Source organism: Aquarana catesbeiana, linkage group LG05 (genome assembly GCF_042186555.1).
Source record: "Aquarana catesbeiana isolate 2022-GZ linkage group LG05, ASM4218655v1, whole genome shotgun sequence".
NCBI lineage: Eukaryota > Metazoa > Chordata > Amphibia > Anura > Ranidae > Aquarana > Aquarana catesbeiana.
In genome coordinates, this window is record NC_133328.1 from 297,224,885 (window position 1) to 297,243,232 (window position 18,348).

Here is an 18,348-nt window from a genome sequence, read left to right on the forward strand (position 1 = left end):
ACAAAAAATGACATTTTATGAATAAAAGGTAATAAATTCATATGGGTATGGCAGATATATATTTTTAGTAGTGACATTTTAATTTGTATCTGCCATACCCATATGAATGTTTCACAACAGGAGTATATTACCTGTCATTGTAAGTATCATATTTACTCTATTAAGTAGGTACTTACTCTTATATATTTTTAGTAGTGGCATTTTAATTTGTACCTACCTACTTAATAGAGTAAATATGATACCTACAATGACAGGTAATATACTCCTATTGTGAAAAATTGACCCATTACCAAAATATCAAAAAAATTTCTCTGTAGAAAAAAATATTTTGATTGGGGAAAGATAGGTTTGCTAGTAAAACATATGTAGACAAAAGTGAAGATAAAAAACTGACAGCCAATCAATATAATGTAAGTAGTAAGCCCCAATGAGGCACAATAGATGTCACAATGGAAGTATCCCAATCATCAACTCACACCAAGTTCACATCAGTATTTGTTAAAGAATAAAAAACATATAGATTAGGAGTTGTCTATGAATGCATTTACATCCATTGATGTTCAACTTCCTTACGGAATCAAGCGTTATATGCTCTCCAATCCCATTAAAGATAATAGGACAATATTCACTGATTATCAACATTCGGGGCTTTCAAATGCCTCCTTGTTCAACCCCCCCCCCCCCCCCCGCCCAGAGCTCTAGCCCCCTCCATCAAGGTTTTCAGGGATGTTTTCCTTAGAGATCTTGATGGAATACCTATTAAAAAAGGTTAGATCAAACGGAGATCTCACGGCTGGCCTAGATTCCCTATGTGATAACAGGGAGTTAGTTATTAGACCGGCCGACAAGGGGGAGGCATAGTGATACTCAATAGAAGTGACTATATGTCTGAGATGTACAGAATCTTGGGTGACCAAGAAACATACACCCTATTGAGTTCAGATCCTAAATCTACATATCTTAAGGAACTGGAGGTTATTATTCAGAGAGGATTTGAACAGGGTATTCTTAACAAAAAAGAGAAACTATTTCTCATTCCCAAGGCACCACATACACCTATAATATATTATTTACCTAAGATCCACAAGCATCTTACTTGCCCCCCCGGACGTCCCATTGTGAGTGGGATTGATTCCATCACGTCCCAGGTGGGCAAGTACATTGACTTTTATCTTCAACCTCTGGTTTCTAAGATGCCTTCCTCCCTTAAAGATTCACGTCAGGTGTTCAATCTTTTGTCTAACTATACTCCAGCTTACAATTTGTGGTTGGTAACTGCTGACGTGACATTACTTTATACAATAAAAAGCCCACGATTTGGGCTTGTTGACTGTGGAGTTTTACCTTAGACGGGACTCAGGCCTTTTAGACGAACATATCTGCTTTATTATGGAGCTTCTGGAATTTGCGGCAAGGCACAACTATTTCTGGTTTGAAAAGCAATTTTTTCGCCAGGATAGAGGGGTTGCAATGGGGGCTAAATACGCCCCAAGTTTGGCCAATGTATTCATGGCCAGGTGGGAGGGGGCTGTCGTCTATGTTTGTAGGAAACCCCAGCTTAAGCTGTGGGCTAGGTACATCGATGACATCCTACTCCTTTGGGATGGTGGTCGGGATGACCTGGAGCTCTTTATGGAACATCTCAATAGTAATACCAGGGGTATCCGCCTAAATTTTGAGGCTAGTCAATCTAGCATCAATTTTTTAGATTAAACCATTTCAAGATCTCATGATCAATTTACCACCTCTACGTTTTTCAAGGACACTGATAGGAACTCCTATATTCCCATTGGCAGTTGTCATCATGAGCCATTGCTTAGGTCAGCACCGAAAAGCCAATATATGCGTATTAAACGCAACTGTACCAATACTGACCAATTCTTAATGCAGGCAGATGTTTTAACGAAGCGGTTTATAGATAAGGGTTTTGCCATTGATACCTTGGAAAACACTTTGGAAGAAATCAAGGTCATGGACAGAAAGGACCTTCTCAGAGATAAGACGCCTGCGTTGATAAGGTCTCTGTGGTTTCTTTTATTACCACCTACTCAATACAACCTACTAGCATTAGGAATATGATTAGGAAACACTGGCACATTTTGAAAAATGACCCAGTGTTATGCACAGTTTTACCAGAAAGGCCTCAGGTGATTTATAGGGGTGCGTCCTCACATAGAGATAGGTTGGCACATAATGTCATCAATCCCCCTGCTATTAGAAGAGGTTTCTTTGAGAACCAGACAGGCTTTTATCAGTGCAGGAGATGTCAGGTTTGCTCGTTCAATGGATGTACACATAGACGTACCCAGAAATTCATCTAGTACATCCAAAGAACATGTGATAGAGCCTTTTATCACATGTTTTGCTGAGGGGGTCGTTTATTTACTTAAGTGCCCATGCGGGCTCCAATACATTGGTAGAACTAAGTGACCCCTCTCTGTAGATTTGAACGAGCATATTACCAACATATAAAATGGTTTCCAGAAACACTCAGTATCTAAACATTATCTTTTGGCTCATAATAAGGATCCTTCAAAAACAATTTTTTGGGGAATTGATAAATATCGCCCACAATGGTGAGGCAGCTCCCTTGCGAGGAGTATATCGAGACTCGAAATGTCTTGGATCCACAGAATGTATGCTCCATTTGGTTTTAATGTTGACGTGGATATAAATGCATTCATAGACAACTCCTAATCTATATGTTTTTTTATTCTTTAACCCATACTGATGTGAACTTAGTGTGAGTTGATGATTGGGATACCTCCATTGTGACATCTATTGTGCCTCATTGGGGCTTACTACTTACATTATATTGATTGGCTGTCATGTTTTACTAGCAAACCTATCTTTCCCCAATCAAAATATTTTTTTCTACAAAATTATTTTTTTCTGCAGAGAATTTTTTTTTGATATTTTGGTAATGGGTTGATTTTTAACAGTAGGAGTATATTACCTGTCATTGTAGGTATCATATTTTACTCTATTAAGTAGGAACATACTCTTATATATTTTTAGTAGTGGCATTTTAATTTGTATCTGCCATACCCATATGAATTTTTCACAATAGGAATATATTACCTGTCATTGTAGGTATCATGGATAGTAAATAAATAAATGTAGCGCTATGTGTAAAATTATGAATATAAAGTGCAAATCTCTAAAATAAATAAGTCCTACATATAAATAAATAGTCCATAATAGTTAATTTTTTCATTTTATGGACTATTCATTTATATGTAGGACTTATTTATTTTAGAGATTTGCACTTTATATTTATAATTTTACGCATAGCGCTACATTTATTTATTTACTATCCATTTTGAAATTAGTGTGGTGTACCACTTCGAATGTTTAGCAGCTGTGCACGTTTATTATTAGGTTATCTTATTTAAACATCACAATATTTTTTACTTGTGGAGCTGATTGTTTCATCTTATAAATTGTAGGTATCATATTTACTCTATTAAGTAGGTACTTACTCTTATATATTTTAAGTAGTGGCATTTTAATTTGTATCTGCCATACCCATATGACTTTTGTATTACCTTTTATTCATAAAATGTCATTTTTTGTAATTTTAATTATTTTGGAGTTTGTCAGCTAATTGCTTTCTATCTCCCTTTTCAGTAATAATTTGCATATCTCCTATTTTGCATCTATTAGTGTATTTTTTGTGGACATCGCGTACTAAATACTGACCCCTATCATTGTGGGTTTTAGTTTATAGGTTTGCCCATATGTTACCATCATCCTAATATATTGGTATATTTACTTGTGACAATAAAATACCCATTTGTTATTTCTCTCATCCTCTAGCTAATAATGAATCACCTTTTTATATATATTTTTCATATTTTTTTTATATTTTTAACTTGTTTGCCAGTTTATAACATGGCGGACTAGGCTTTTGCCGGTCCTCCATGTAACCAGCTAGGTGTTCCCATTTTCAACTCAGACCGAGGCTTGGTTCATCTGGTTGTATATTTAAACGCGATATGTCAGTGCGTCGCCCGTGCCCCAAGACGACGTCATTTTATGACGAAACGCGCGTCAGGAGGACTGGACATGCTGACGTCACCGCGTTTGTGCTTCTGAGTGAACGGCGTTCGCAAGCCGGCCAGCTACTCTTTCTGTTTTTAACTGTGCTTCCTGTAAGTGTGTTTTTCCTTATTTTATTAAACGGTATTATCTGATTTACACTATGGAGAGCTCCCTTTTCTCATTTTTTGAGTGACATCTGGTATCTATCCGTGAACCTTGCTTGACCGAGCCATCGGCTGCCCATCTCTCCTCTACTGTGCTGATGCCATTTGGAGTTGTTGCCCCTGTATCCCCTGGATAAAGGCCCTGGCTGGGTATATAGCCGCAAGCTTAATTAGCTTGCCTTTTGGTAAGCGTGCATTTTATTTGGTGTTTGGCACATACGGGTGGTGAAAGATCACGTTCCTTTCCAAGTTTCATTTGTTCACTTATTTGTGCACCATTATGTGAATTATGGACTGTTCTTAATTTATTTGACACAATTTCAATATTAGACAATTTCACCTTTATTGCTTTTTGTCACATTCACAATGCAACAGAGTCATATGTTTGAATATTTATCATTATCAAATACTATTGTATTTTGTAATTTTTGCACTATTATCAGCACAGCTATTTCTATTCCTTTCTTTATGTGTGCATCTCACATTTTAGCTGCTGCTTAGTCTTAGTTAGTTTTTTGTTTAGAGTGCGGTATGTCCCATTTTTTCCCTATCCACAAATGTGGGTCCCTGCATCTAGGCATACATCTCTAAACACACATGACTCAGTACAGTGTTCAGCTGCAGCATATTTCAGCCTGTCATAGCCTTTAAAGGGCTACAGGTAGTGGGGCGGGATGCTGCAATTGTGCCTCCCTGAAGCACAAAAACCCTGATTAAAAGTAACTGAATTAACTCTTTAAAGTGTTTGTTAACCCACAGGGTTAAATTTACATTATCCTCTTGGTTGATTCATCTAGTGTCCCCCTGTGACTGTGCTTTATAAAAAATGCAGCGATATACAATATCACACAAAAGTGAGTACACCCCTCACATTTCTGTAAATATGTTATTATATCTTTTCACTGAAGAAATGACAATTTTCTACAATGTAAAGTAGTGAATGTACAGCTTGTATAACAGTGTAAATTTGCTGTCCCCTCAAAATAACTCAACACACAGCCCTTAATGTCTAAACCGCTGGCAAAAAAAGTGAGTACACACCCCTAAGTGAAAATGTCCAAATTGGGCCCAAAGTGTGAATAATTTGTGTGGGCATCATTATTTACCAGCACTGCCTTAACCCCCTTGGGCATAGAGTGTACCAGAGCTTCAGAGGTTGCCGCTGGAGTCCTCTTCCACTCCTCCATGACGACATCACAGAGCTGGTGGATGTTAAGAGTCCTTGCGCTCCTTCACCTACCAATTGAGGATGCCCCACAGATGCTCAATATGGTTTAGGTATGGAGACATGCTTGGCTAGTCCGTCACCTTTAACCTCAGCTTCTTTAGCAAGGCAGTGATCATCTTGGAGGTGTGTTTGGAGTCGTTATGTTGGAATACTGCCCTGCTTCCCAGTCTCCAAAGAGAGCTCTGCTTCAGTATGTCACAGTACATGTTGGCATTCATGGTTCACTCAATGAACTGTAGTTCCCCAGTGCCAGCAGCACTAATGCAACCCCAGACCATGACAGTCCCACCACCATGCTGGACTGTAGGCAAGACACACTTGTCTTTGTACTCCTCACCTGGTTGCCGCCACACACGCTTGACACCATCTGAACCAAATAAGTTTTTTTTTTGGTCTCATAAGACCACAGGACATGGTTCAAGTAATCCATAAAAAATGAAATGCCTGCAACTCTAGAAATTGTTCTGTAATCTTTTATTATAACATGACCATTAAAATGTGACAGCTGACGAGTTTCGACACTTAACCTTGTTCACAGCAGCTGTTCAACGCGTCAGCTGTCACATTTTAATGGTCATGTTATAATAAAAGATTACAGAAGAATCTCCAGAGTACCAAGCATTTTGTTTTTCATTCTCAAGTATCTTAGTTGGATGGAAGGAGGACATCCCAAGCCTGAGCACCTGGAGTAGGTGTGTTGGTCTTCTATTATCTCACCAGAGGCTTCACAGTCAGAGCAGTGCTTCTCTTGCATTCAAGTAATTCATCTCCTTAGTCTGCTGGTCTTCAGCAAACTGTTTGCAGGCTTTTATGTGCATCATCTTTAGAAGAGGCTTCCCTCTAGGACGACAGCCATGCAGACTAATTTGATGCAGTGTGCGACGTATGGTCTGAGCACTGACAGGCTGACCCCCTCTCATTCAACCTCTGCAGCAATGCTGGCAGCACTTATACGTCTATTTCCCAAAGGCAACCTCTGGATATGACGTGGAGCATGTGCACTCAAATTCTTTGGTCAACCATGGCGAGGCCTGTTCTGAGTAAAACCTGTCCTGTTAAACTGCTGTATGGTCTTGGCCACTGTGCTGTGCTCAGTTTCAGGGTCTTGGCAATCTTCTTATAGCCTAGGTCATCTTTATGTAGAGCAACAATTCTTTTATTCAGATCCTCAGAGAGTGCTTTGCCATGAGGTGCCATGTTGAACTTCCAGTGACCAGTATGAGAAAGTGAGAGCGTTAACATTAATGGCTATGCGTTGACTTATTTTGAGGGGACAGCAAATTTACACTGTTATACAATCTGTATACTCACTACTTTACAATGCAGCAAAGTGTCATTTCTTCAGTGATGTCACATGAAAAGATATAATAAAATATTTACAAAAATGTGGTGGGCTGTACTCACTTTTGTGAGATACTGTACCTGGTTTACAGAGTGCAGATCAGTGATCACGTGACCCGCTGGCTCTCTCCTCACTCGCCTGTCCGCTTCAACGGGCGTGGGCCGAGAATCCCCTGCTGATGTCATTCGGGGGGGGGGGGGGAGAGGATAATGTCATTTTAACCTTAACTTGAGCAGCGGGGGGAGGGGTGGGCACGGACACGGAGCTCACAGGCAGGAAGGGGAGGGGGGAGGTGGACAGAAAGAATCTTCTTTCTGTCCACCTCCCCCCTCCCCTTCCTGCCTGTGAGCTCCATGTCTGTGCCCGCCCCTCCCCCCCTGCTGCTCAAGTTAAGGTTAAAATGACAGAGAGCAGGGCTGCGGGTGACGGAGGCACGTAAACTGACCACGGTGTAAGGGCTCAGCAGGCGTGATGAACCGTGGTAAGTTACAAAGGGTAAGGTACAAGGGGTAAGGTACAAAGGGGAGGGTAGAAACTGGCAGGATCAGCCAGGTTTTTAGATGTTACAGAGGGCCAAATGAAACAGCACAAGCACTATGCTGTATAACATGCTTTAAAGGAACAGGATCTTTATTTATTTTTTTTTTGGGGGTTAGCAAACGCTTTAAGAAGCATTGGAAAGCAAAAGAATAATTTTATTAGCTTTTATCTGCATTAGATTGACTGGACCTATCCTAGGAGTAGTAGTAGTAAACTGAACCTGATCGATTAAAACACCTTGTAATATATCAAGTTTAAGTGTAATAAATCAACAGTCGGTGCATTAATGCACATGTTAACACATGTTGCATTAAGATGGCATATTCCTTTTAAAAAGTAAAAAAAATTTACCTGGACTACTTTTGTCAAGGCAGCGCAACACAGCCTATTCAAATCTGTGCATTGTGAAATGCTATAGTGCACGTCTTTTGGTTTACTGTGTATGTGTGTTGGAATACCTTTTGAAATTAATGGCAGAGCACAGTAGTGCATTTATACCCATCATGTTGTGTTCATAGTACCAGTGGAAAAACATGCATTATCGCAAAACAATACTGTAAATGCAGTATTAAAATCTGTGTCTTCAAATGAAGGTTCACATAGTCCCTATAAAGAAGTATATACACTTACTGGTGATCCTGGGGTAATTCTGGAAACCACAAGCTGCATTTTCTGGTCAATACCACCCTGGAAAATGTTAAAACATTTAAATTAAAGAGTCAGGAAAAAAAAAAAAATCAACATTAAAAAAGATTACTCTCTCCTAATTATACTGTTTTATCATTTGTCTTACGACATTAAAGAGATTTTGTTTTGGTTAAAGAGTTAATTGGGGGACACCACAACTTACTTCCTGTTTTTTTTTTTTTTTTTTCTTACAGCCAATCCCCTAGATCTTGTTGCCCTGTCTGAGGCCAGATGATACTCCACTGCTTGGCTATGCAAAGCCGGGTACACACTACAGTATTCTTTGTGCGAATCAAGCGGGTTGCAAAAAAATTTAAAAAAGCTGCCAGCTCTAGTCAGAGCCGCTGTACTAACCAGTTGAGGTTAGTTCAGCAATCTCTCCAGCTAAGCTGTTGTGTTCTGACTGGGGGAAAGAAGACAGACTGATTTGAGGAGAAAGGCAATTCTACTGTCTACAGGTAAAACATGGATTTGTACCACTAAGAGAGTCACTGTGGAGGTGCCTGGTGTGTAATAAGGCATTGAAAATCACCTTGAAGGAGACCTAGCCTGTGTATGTAGTGGTATAAAGCAGAGAGCCATGCTGCTGTAACACAGTTATAACTTGCGGGGAAGCAACACTTCGCCAAGCTGATGTGCAGGTTAAGGCCTCGTTCACATGGCCTTAGAGATGTGTAAAATACAAAGATTTGTTGTAGCCCTTTTTTTAATGCTCCCATGCTGCCTGCCAACCTACTAGGTAATTGAAAAAAAGATAGGACAGCACACACAATTGCATCACCATCGCTTAGAATGTTGGGTTCTCTAGGATTTCCGCAATCTGCTGCTTCCACTTAATTAATTGCAACATTTGAAAAATGTGTGATGAGCACCTCAAAAATACACCTATATAATTTTTGGCATGTTCAGTGTGCTTTTTGAAGTGTTATATCATTCATTTATCCTTATGAAAAAACCTGAGAACCAGAAGCATTCACAATGCATCTCCAGGTTTGAAAATCCAGTGTGACAATTACACACAGCAGATTTGTATATAGCATTTTTCTAAGTTGTACAGCCCACGGAAGCTGGTCTCTTAGGTACTTTTAGAGACAAGGATAATAGCATATTGATTCGCTGCGTCACCCAGTTGATTTTGAGAAGAAATGCAGCATGCAACGAGCTGTCAGGAACAGACTATCAAAAGCAAGATATTTTGATAACTCTGCTTTTTGCCTGGGTATTTTTACACCAGAAGCAAATATGCTCTATTGAATTAGAATTATTGCACATTTCCATGTGTTTTTAATTACTGTGCTGTAATGCAATCTTGTCTTCATTCAGTTGAATTATATGGCTGCAGGTCTGTGTAACCAAAAAGGCAAGTCAGGGCATTAACACAGTGTCTGTGCATAGCCTGCCCTCCATCTCCCAGATTACTTTATTCTCACCTCTCCAACACTCCTCCACCCCTCCTATGTCTGCCACTGAATGGGCAAAGTGATTCTGTCACTTTAGAACAAACCCAAGGTAAAAAAAAGTAAAAAATAATAATCACATAAAATTTCCAGGTAAAAGGCTTGTCTCCTTCACCAACGCACACCTCATTAGCATCACTGTGATGGACAGCCTCAAGCCTAGTACACACAATGAGATGTGCATGCTAGTCTCCATATCAGTGGCAGTCTGTCCATAGAGGGAGCATGGGCGCCACCTACCCTATCCATGCATCCGTCCCCCTGATTCTACATATCAGTGGCGGCCTGTCCATAGAGGGCGCCGCCTAACTATCCATGCGTCTGTCCCCCTGATCTACATATCAGTGGCGCCGGACCATGGATTTCAATACGTCTGGGTGTTTTTTGAAGCACCTGATTAGAGCCAGAGGCTCTAATAAACTTCAAATAAGTGTGGCCTCGCATTGCGCTCCGAGGCCACCCAGTTGTGTGACCATAGCGAATACATTTTTGCAATTTTCACACTAAAGTTCCTTCCTGCCAATCAGGAGGCAGGTCTATGAGACCTGTTTCCCGATTCCCCAAAGAGTCATGAGATCCTTTTGCATGCGCTTTGGCGGAAGAGGAGACACAGTGGAGGAGCAGACCCACCGCGGACACTGCCCGCACTCCAAGAGAGGAGGAGAAGACACAACAGCCCCTGCCGCCCCCCCAAAAGAAGAACCCATCAGCCGCCACTGCTCCATATCGAAATTGAATAGGTTACTAAAGTAAGAAAATTTTCGTACAACAGAATAAAAATTCTGAAGTGATGTAATTTATTTGTATAGATCTGGTATCGTACTAGAAAAAATGTCATGTTTGTCCCTTTGGAAAATTTCAGATGAAAGCTGTGTACTAACGATCGGATTACTGTACGATTGCTCCAAATTATTATTATTGTACGATATTTTGATCATGTGTACCTGACTTTACTGACTAATAGTGTTTGAAGGGGTGGGGTCAAGCTCTTAATCAGGGAATCTGAGCTATTTGCATAGTAAGATAACTTCAAGGCAGCTTGGGAGCTCAACTGGAAAACTAACCTGACATTCAGGCAATCTGGGGCTACTTACCATTTGGGTGCCAGTGGCAGGTGCACTTTTTCAATTTAGATTTGCTCAAAGTCTTCATGTCTCTTATTAAATTATATGCAGATAAAACAATAGTCTATCTACTGTGCTTAGCTATGCACCTATTGACTTCACTTAATAATTAGGTTGTTTTATATTGTTTTTATAGTGGTAATAAACCCAAAAACATACATATATTATACCGCAGCTGACCAATTCTTACATGTGATGACTATTAGTTTTCTTTTTTAGGCTTTCTTTCTTCTATTTTCACCAGTAAGTCTTTTGTTTCTCAAAATAACACGCATATTGCATATGTAGCAGTTATAGGGATGAGACAAACTATTTATCACGGACAGGGTTTTTTACAATGATCAGCTTTTAAAGGGGTTGCAAATCCTTGTGTTTTTTCACCTTAATGCATCCTGGCAGTGACCGGAACCCCCAGCCCCCTCCCCCCTCCGTTTTACTTACCTGAGTCCTGGAATTTCACACGCTGGAGATGCGCTCTTCCTCTGCCCGGGGTTCTTAGTTCTTGATTGGATAGATTGATAGCAGCGCAGCCATTGGCTCCCGCTGCCGTCAGTGAAATCGAATGACGCGGGCGCTGGTGGGCGGGGCAGAGTACGGCATTCGTGTCTATGGATGTAAATGCTGGACTCGGGAGCGCACCCGCAAGGTACCCCCCCGCGGGAGAGCACTTCTCCCAGGGGGTTATCTGATGCGGGGAGGAGCCGCGAGAGCCGCCGAGGGACCCCAGAAGAGGATGTTAGGGGCCACTCTGTGCAAAACGAGCTGCACAGTGGAGGCAAGTATGATATGTTTGTTGTTTAAAAAAAATAAAAAATGAGCCTTTACATTCACTTTAAGTAAAAACTTTATACCCAAAAGGAAAAAAAAAAAAAACGGTTGGTGTAACTGCTTATAAAGTGTTAGCTGGAGTTCGGTTTCAATTTGTTAGTGTATTTAAATCTACTGGTACATCTGACACTTCCCTCCCCCCAGACTGACAATGCTGCTGTTCAAAGGTGCCCCCTGTGCTTATTCATCCAGAGTGGGGGCACTGTAATACAGGAGGAGTGTTACTGGCCAGATCATCAGGTGAAAACAGAGGGAAAAAAAGCCTAAAAAGAAAGAAAACAAATGCAGTCACCACATCTAAGAGTTGGTAAGCTGCAATATAATACATTTTTGGTTTTGGGTTTAATACTTTTATGGAATAACATTATGACAAAGTCTTACTTATCTGTATTCCCTGATTCTATTGGTTGAAGCCACTATTGATTTGTTTTTGTAAGTTGTGCCCCTTTTTAATCTTTTTCAAATCAATAAAAATTTTATGAAGCGAAAAGTTGCTTCTACTTTACCTTTTTCACAACACCTTTCTTTGGGTAAAATACTGTAATATAAGGCATAATGTGTTCCCAAAGCAAAAAAGAAAAAAAATTAATAAAATGACAGATAATTTTGTACAAATAAAATTACCTTCAAGTTAAATCCAAATTTGCCCTCCTCATCGGGTGCGATACGAACCAAGAGTAAATCGCCATTGGCAAACTCATTCTATTTTAGGAGAAAAAAAGAAAAAAGATCCAAGTTAATTGCTTTGTCAGAAAAAATGAAAAATAAGCTGTATTTGGTGGCAATTAACTGCAAATGCGAATATCCTTTATCCTTTAAGTGCTAGTTCCACCTAATCAGTGCTTCTTATGCATTAAGGTAAAAAAACGTTCTGTGTGCTGCTCTCCCCACAGCCCCTCCTTTATATTCACAGCAGCAGGTGCCATTGGCTCCCACTGCTGTCGATCACAGCCACTGAACTAATGAGGAGAGAGCGAAAAAGAACAAAAAAAAAACCTGAATCTTTACTATCATGTTTACTTTCAAGCAATACTTATGTTGCAAATGACAGCTATCACCAGCACCAATCCAACTAAACAGCACAAAGTCTTTGGTGTACTCACTCCCAGCAGAATGCTTACAAACCATTCTAAAATCAATTAGGATGATTGCAAGAAAAAATATGATTTTATCTTCTTATAGGATGACTCACTGTTAACACTGCTCTAAAGCCATAAAACTAATACCTGTATAGTAATCTAAGAAAATTTGACATTTACAAATTTCCAAACAGTTTTATTTAAAAAATCCAACAGCAAAGCAAAGCACACTATGGACATGTAAAAAATGCAGTAGCTGTTTCATGCACTCCTCGCTTGTCATTTACATTAAACAATATTTGTATGGTGTTATTATAAATTATGCATACACCACACTCAGTGTGAATTCAAACTTAAATAAAAATAACAATTATTAAAGAGATAAGGAGCTGCTCCCAAAAATATCCAAATAAATAGATATCACATATATAAAAAAACAATTATTAATGTATAGTAGCTATCCACTCAAATGGGTGAACATATATTTGCCTTAAAGCTGAAGCTTAGTTAGACTTTTTTGCTATGTAGCATCAGTGATATAACTTACCTCTAATGAAGCGTTTCCCATGTCTAGCTGGCCGTCGCATGTTGTAAAAAATCTTCTCCCCTGGGCCCTGCCCACAGCTCTGACCTACCGGCGCCACTGGGGTTAACATCAGTTGCTGCGGGTGTGAAAGAGTTGCCCGACTCACCCATCCCTTTTGCCCGCCTCCTACATTAATTGAACTCCTAGTACTCTTTTCCAAAAAAAATGTCCCTAGTTAGAGAAGAAGACTATAGTGGTGATCTTCCCATTTTGAAAATGCTAGCTGCTGTTAGTCTGTTCAAATAACTTTAATAATTTCTGAGTGACTTCTTGAAGAAAGTATGCAGATCAAGAGTGCCCGCAGCTCAGTATACAATTGAAGAAAGTATGCAGATTAAGAGTCCTGAATTCACTGTTATGTTTTAAATATGTGCTTATTCCAGGCTAGTAATAAAAATGCAACGTCTGCAAGCTCCTTCGCTGGCACGATCTTCTACCCATTTTTAGTCATCTTAACTGGCCAGCCTGGAATTGTACACTGAGCTGCACATGCCCGTAGCTCAGTGTACAATTAAAAAAAGTACACAGATGAGTGGTTCTAAATTCACAACTAAATTTTAAATGTATGTGCTCGTTCCAGGTTAGTATCTTGATCAAAATGCAACAGTGAGGCAACATTTGCAAATTCCTTTGCTGGCATGTCATCTTCTACCCAGTGTTCCGTGAGTGGAAGAGGCACATCTTGGCATTCTTCTGCAATTCTTCCATTCACAGAACTGCAGCAGCCAACCAGACATGGTACACATTGCAACAAGTAAATTATGTCTCTGAAGCTGTATAGAAAAAACATTTGTAAACTTCAGCTTTAATGCTGCTACAACATGTGTCATTTTCACGATGTGAAACGAAGAGTGCATGTGCACGAAGAGCAAACAATCACACCAGTGGACCCCATGAGACCTTATGGCATCAACTGGCATAAATTCAGCAGTTTATAAGACCTTTTAACTGTACTGAAAAAGGGGAGAAGAATAGAGATTGCTCAGCATCCATGAAGGCAGCCAAGGACACAAGATGACAGATACTCAATACTGCCCATTTAGTCTTTATTGTCACTGCACAGAGCAGGTATGACATGTTTGTTTGTTTTATTTAAGACAGGACTTTAATATGACATTAAGAATTCTTTAAAACACCTCGTAACATTTTATTTCATATAATTATATAAAAAACTAAAATATTACTTGTGCTCAGTGTACAAAAAAAAAAAAAAAAGTCAAAACAGCAGCACGCAAATCATCCAAACACTAGACTTAAAAGAGAAGTAGGGGAATCTGGTTTATTTCAGAATCATACTTACCTAGGTTCATGCAGCATCGGACCGATGCTGCATCTGTCCCCCACCGCCGCTGCACTAACAACCGAGCCGGCGAACACCGCTGATTGCTCCTTTTCTCTCAGCTCCCCCCGGACAGCTGCTGCCTCATTGGAGCACTGAGCTTTGGAGGGACAGGGAGGGTTGTCTCATCGGCTCACTGAGATGGGCATCAGTCCAGGCATCTGGCAGATCCAGACTCCGTGGTCAGGACTTTCTTATTGTTGCAATTATTTTTTCATAGGGACTTTCTTATTGTGTGCATTTACTTTTTCATTGACATTCAAGTTTTACACTTGCATTTTGAATATGACTGATATATTCACAATCTTCCATTTATTCATTTTTAGGTGCATTATAACATTATAGTGATGCGATGGATGTTAAGAGTTAATTCCCTGCCTGCACGCATGTGCTATGGACAATCTTCCTGAATATAAAACAGATGTTACTATGTGATGGAGGATTGGGTTAAATACCCGTCCCCGTATGAGTATATATTGGACGAGCTGTGCTGTGTAGCCACACCCTCTGACAAAGGAATAACGAAACGTACTTCAGGGTGTGACTACACAGCTATCCAGTTATGCCTTGTTTCCACTGAGCGGATTGGTTCGGTACGCTATTTTGGGTGTTTCCATTATGAAAGCGGCCCATACAACCGAACCGTTCCATTCAGGGTCCTGCTTCAGATGTGGGGCCATAGAAAATGGAACGGTTCGGTTAGGGCGGAGCTAAGATACATTCCACTGATTGGCTGACAGAAAACCCTCTGATGTGCTATGCTGAGGCATTTTTTCTAAACCCTGTATGGCCCCTTGTGGTCCCACTTGCAGTGGAAACGCTCACCAGAATAGACCGGACCATTCTAGGCCATTCAAACTGTACCGACCCGAACCGCTCAGTGGAAACAAGTCATTAGTCTATCAACTTTCAAGCTCAACCAGGGTACACCGCCGTGAGAGTGATCTATCAGGTGGTGAGAGCAAAAAACCAAATGTGACAGGACTTGCTCACATTGTAACGCTTGTTTGAAACATTTTGCTTGTGAGTGCAACTTGTAAGGGGGTAACTGATTGAATACATTTTGGGTTTTTTACGGAATTACTCTATGTATATGTGTTTTCTTGTCACGAGTAACACATAGATGGAAGGACCTGTGTTTGCTGCTCCGTATCATCATATGGGCTTATTATCACCATTTATCTGGTGAGTTCATGACCATAGGGGTGTTGATTCACGAGGTGTGGTGACGGTCCAAACATAAGATATAGATCACTTAGAAACACTTGGATGAACTTTCATTTATTTAAAAGTGAGTACACCCCTCACATTTTTGTAAATATTTTATTATATCTTTTCATGTGTCAACACTGAAGAAATTAAACTTTGCTACAATGTAAAGTAGTGAGTGTACAGCTTGTATAACAGTGTAAATTTGCTGCAACTTCAAAATAACTCAACACACAGCCATTAATGTCTAAACTGCTGGCAACAAAAGTGAGTACACCCCTAAGTGAAAATGTCCAAATTGTGCCCAATTAGTCATTTTCCCTCCCCAGTGTCATGTGACTTGTTAGTGTTACAAGGTCTCAGGTGTAAATGGGAAGCAGGTGTGTTAAATTTGGTGTTATCGCTCTGTCTCTCATACTGGTCACTGGAAGTTCAACATGGCACCCTCATGGCAAAGAACTCTCTGAGGATGTGAAAAAAAGAATTGTTGCTCTACATAAAGATGGCCTAGGCTATAAGACGATTGCTAATACCCTGAAACTGAGCTGCAGCATGGTGGCCGAGAAGACCATACAGTGGTTTAACAGGACAGGTTCCACTCAGAACAGGCTTCGCCATGGTCGACTAAAGAAGTTGAGTTAATTTGTGGAGACAGCAAATTTACACTGTTATACAAGCTGTACACTCACTACTTTACATTGTAGCAAAGTGTAATTTCTTCAGTGTTGTCACATGAAATGATGGAATAAAATATTTACAAAAATGTGAGGGGTTTACTCACTTTTGTGAGATACTGTATGTTTCACAGATGATCAAGTCCTTTGAATACCTGGATGGCTTCTATCGTGTAATCTTGTTAAATTGATTTTGAGCGCTGCTAATGCTGGCTTGTATTTTATCATATTTTCATTTTTTATTTTAATGCTTAATGTGATTACAGTAGCTGCTAGATTACTCTATAATATTGGATTTTTTTTCCCCATAAGCGCTAGGGGTGGCTTGGTGCGTATACTTTCGTATTCTTACTATTCCACAGATTTTTTTTTAATCATTCATATTTGTTTTTCAAGGAGTACGCTATGATCTGCAGTTTTTTTTTTTTTTTCATCAGCTAGGGGGCAAAAAAGGCACTAAAACCTTTTCTAGACCTTTAGAAGATAACTAACTTTTTCTCTGAGCTTTGACGCTCCCCCAGTACACACCTTATCACAGTAGTACTGACTGGAATCATCTGTTGAATTTCCTTTCTTGACAACATCATAGGTTTCTAGAAACTTCTTATCCACTCCTTCTAGTGGATGAGATGATGAAGAATGATTTGACAGTTCACTGGAAGAGCTAGGACATAAACTTTGCTGGTTCAGACTGTTTTCCTTTGGACTGTGTTCTAGTATGGTCCTTAAATACATATACAGGACATTTCAAATTAATAAATAAATAAATAGAACAGAACAGATTTTTGTGCAAACACTTTCTAGCATGGCTACTCAAAAAAATAACAAACTTAAAAATGCAATAAATGAAAAATAAAAAATGTCCCTATTTAGAGGAGACTATAGTGGTGATCTTCCCATTTTGAAAATGCTAGCTGCTAACTGTTATGTTGCGTACAACGGCCAGACTTTCCGACAGAAAAAGTCTGATGGGAGCTTTCGGTCGGACATTCTGACTGTGTGTATGCCCCATCGGACTTTTTCTGTCTGCATTTCCGACGGACTCAGATATAGAACATGTTTTAAATCTTTCAGTCAGAAATGCCGATGGAGTTTAGCCCGTTGGCAAGTCCGGCTGTGTACACGGCATAAGTCTGTTCAAATAACTTTAATAATTTCTGGGTGACTTCTTGAAGAAAGTATACAGATCAAGAGTGCCCGCAGCTCAGTATACAATTGAAGAAAGTATGCAGATCAAGAGTCCAGAACTCACTGCTATGTTTTAAATGTATGTGCTTATACCAGGCTAGTAATTAAAATGCAATGTCTGCTCCTTTGCTGGCACGGTCTTCTACCCATTTTCACTCATCTTAACTAGCCAGCCTGGAATTGTACACTGAGCTGCACATGCCCGTAGCTCAGTGTACAATTTAAAAAAGTACACAAATAAGTGGTTCTAAATTAACAACTACATTTTAAATGTATGTGCTCGTTCCAGGTTAGTAACTTGAATCAAAATGCAACAACTGCAAATTCTCCTGCTGGCATGTCATCTTCTACCGGATTTAGGCATCTTTGGTCACCTTGACTGGCCACTGGGAAATGTACACTGAGCTGCTCAGGCTGGAAAATCAATGGTCACAATTGGCAACCTCCCTATTTCTTCTTAGTACTGGTTTCCTTTACCCATTAGCATAATATTATAGCTTTGAAATAGGACATTGGTACTGGAGAGGACCACTTACTTTGGAGAGTCTTGATCAGATGACCTAAATGAGAAACAAAAATTGGGTTTAAAGATTTAATTTGATAATAAGATGAGCTTCGGTTGATAAAAATATTTTAAGTGTGTGTTAAATACATTTATTCTGTCGTAATTTATGAATATGTATTACCAATCTACTATACTATTCTTGAGTTTGTGTAACACTGAAACAAATCTGCAGATAAAGTCCATCATAAGAACTCAGTTATATGCCCTACATATACAGTATATCAAAGCTGCAAACATCTTTCAAATGAACTGTTCAATAATCTTCTACCCTTGCAGTAATAGTAATAATGCTCA

The 18,348-nt window shown here is 39.7% G+C and overlaps 1 protein-coding gene across 4 annotated transcripts in view; it reads right to left on the reverse strand.

Moving 5' to 3' along the window:
- Nucleotides 1-18,348, reverse strand: part of PTPN3 (protein tyrosine phosphatase non-receptor type 3) — a 366,738-nt gene that overhangs the window by 112,102 nt on the left and 236,288 nt on the right. For all 4 annotated transcript variants that reach the window (XM_073630792.1, XM_073630794.1, XM_073630793.1 and 1 more), the window contains exons 15-18: nt 18,026-18,049; nt 16,830-17,025; nt 12,039-12,116; nt 7,949-8,005 (exon numbers count right to left, since the gene is read on the reverse strand). In XM_073630792.1, coding sequence (XP_073486893.1) covers nt 7,949-8,005; nt 12,039-12,116; nt 16,830-17,025; nt 18,026-18,049 — 355 coding nt within the window. The remainder of the gene's footprint in view (nt 1-7,948; nt 8,006-12,038; nt 12,117-16,829; nt 17,026-18,025; nt 18,050-18,348) is intronic.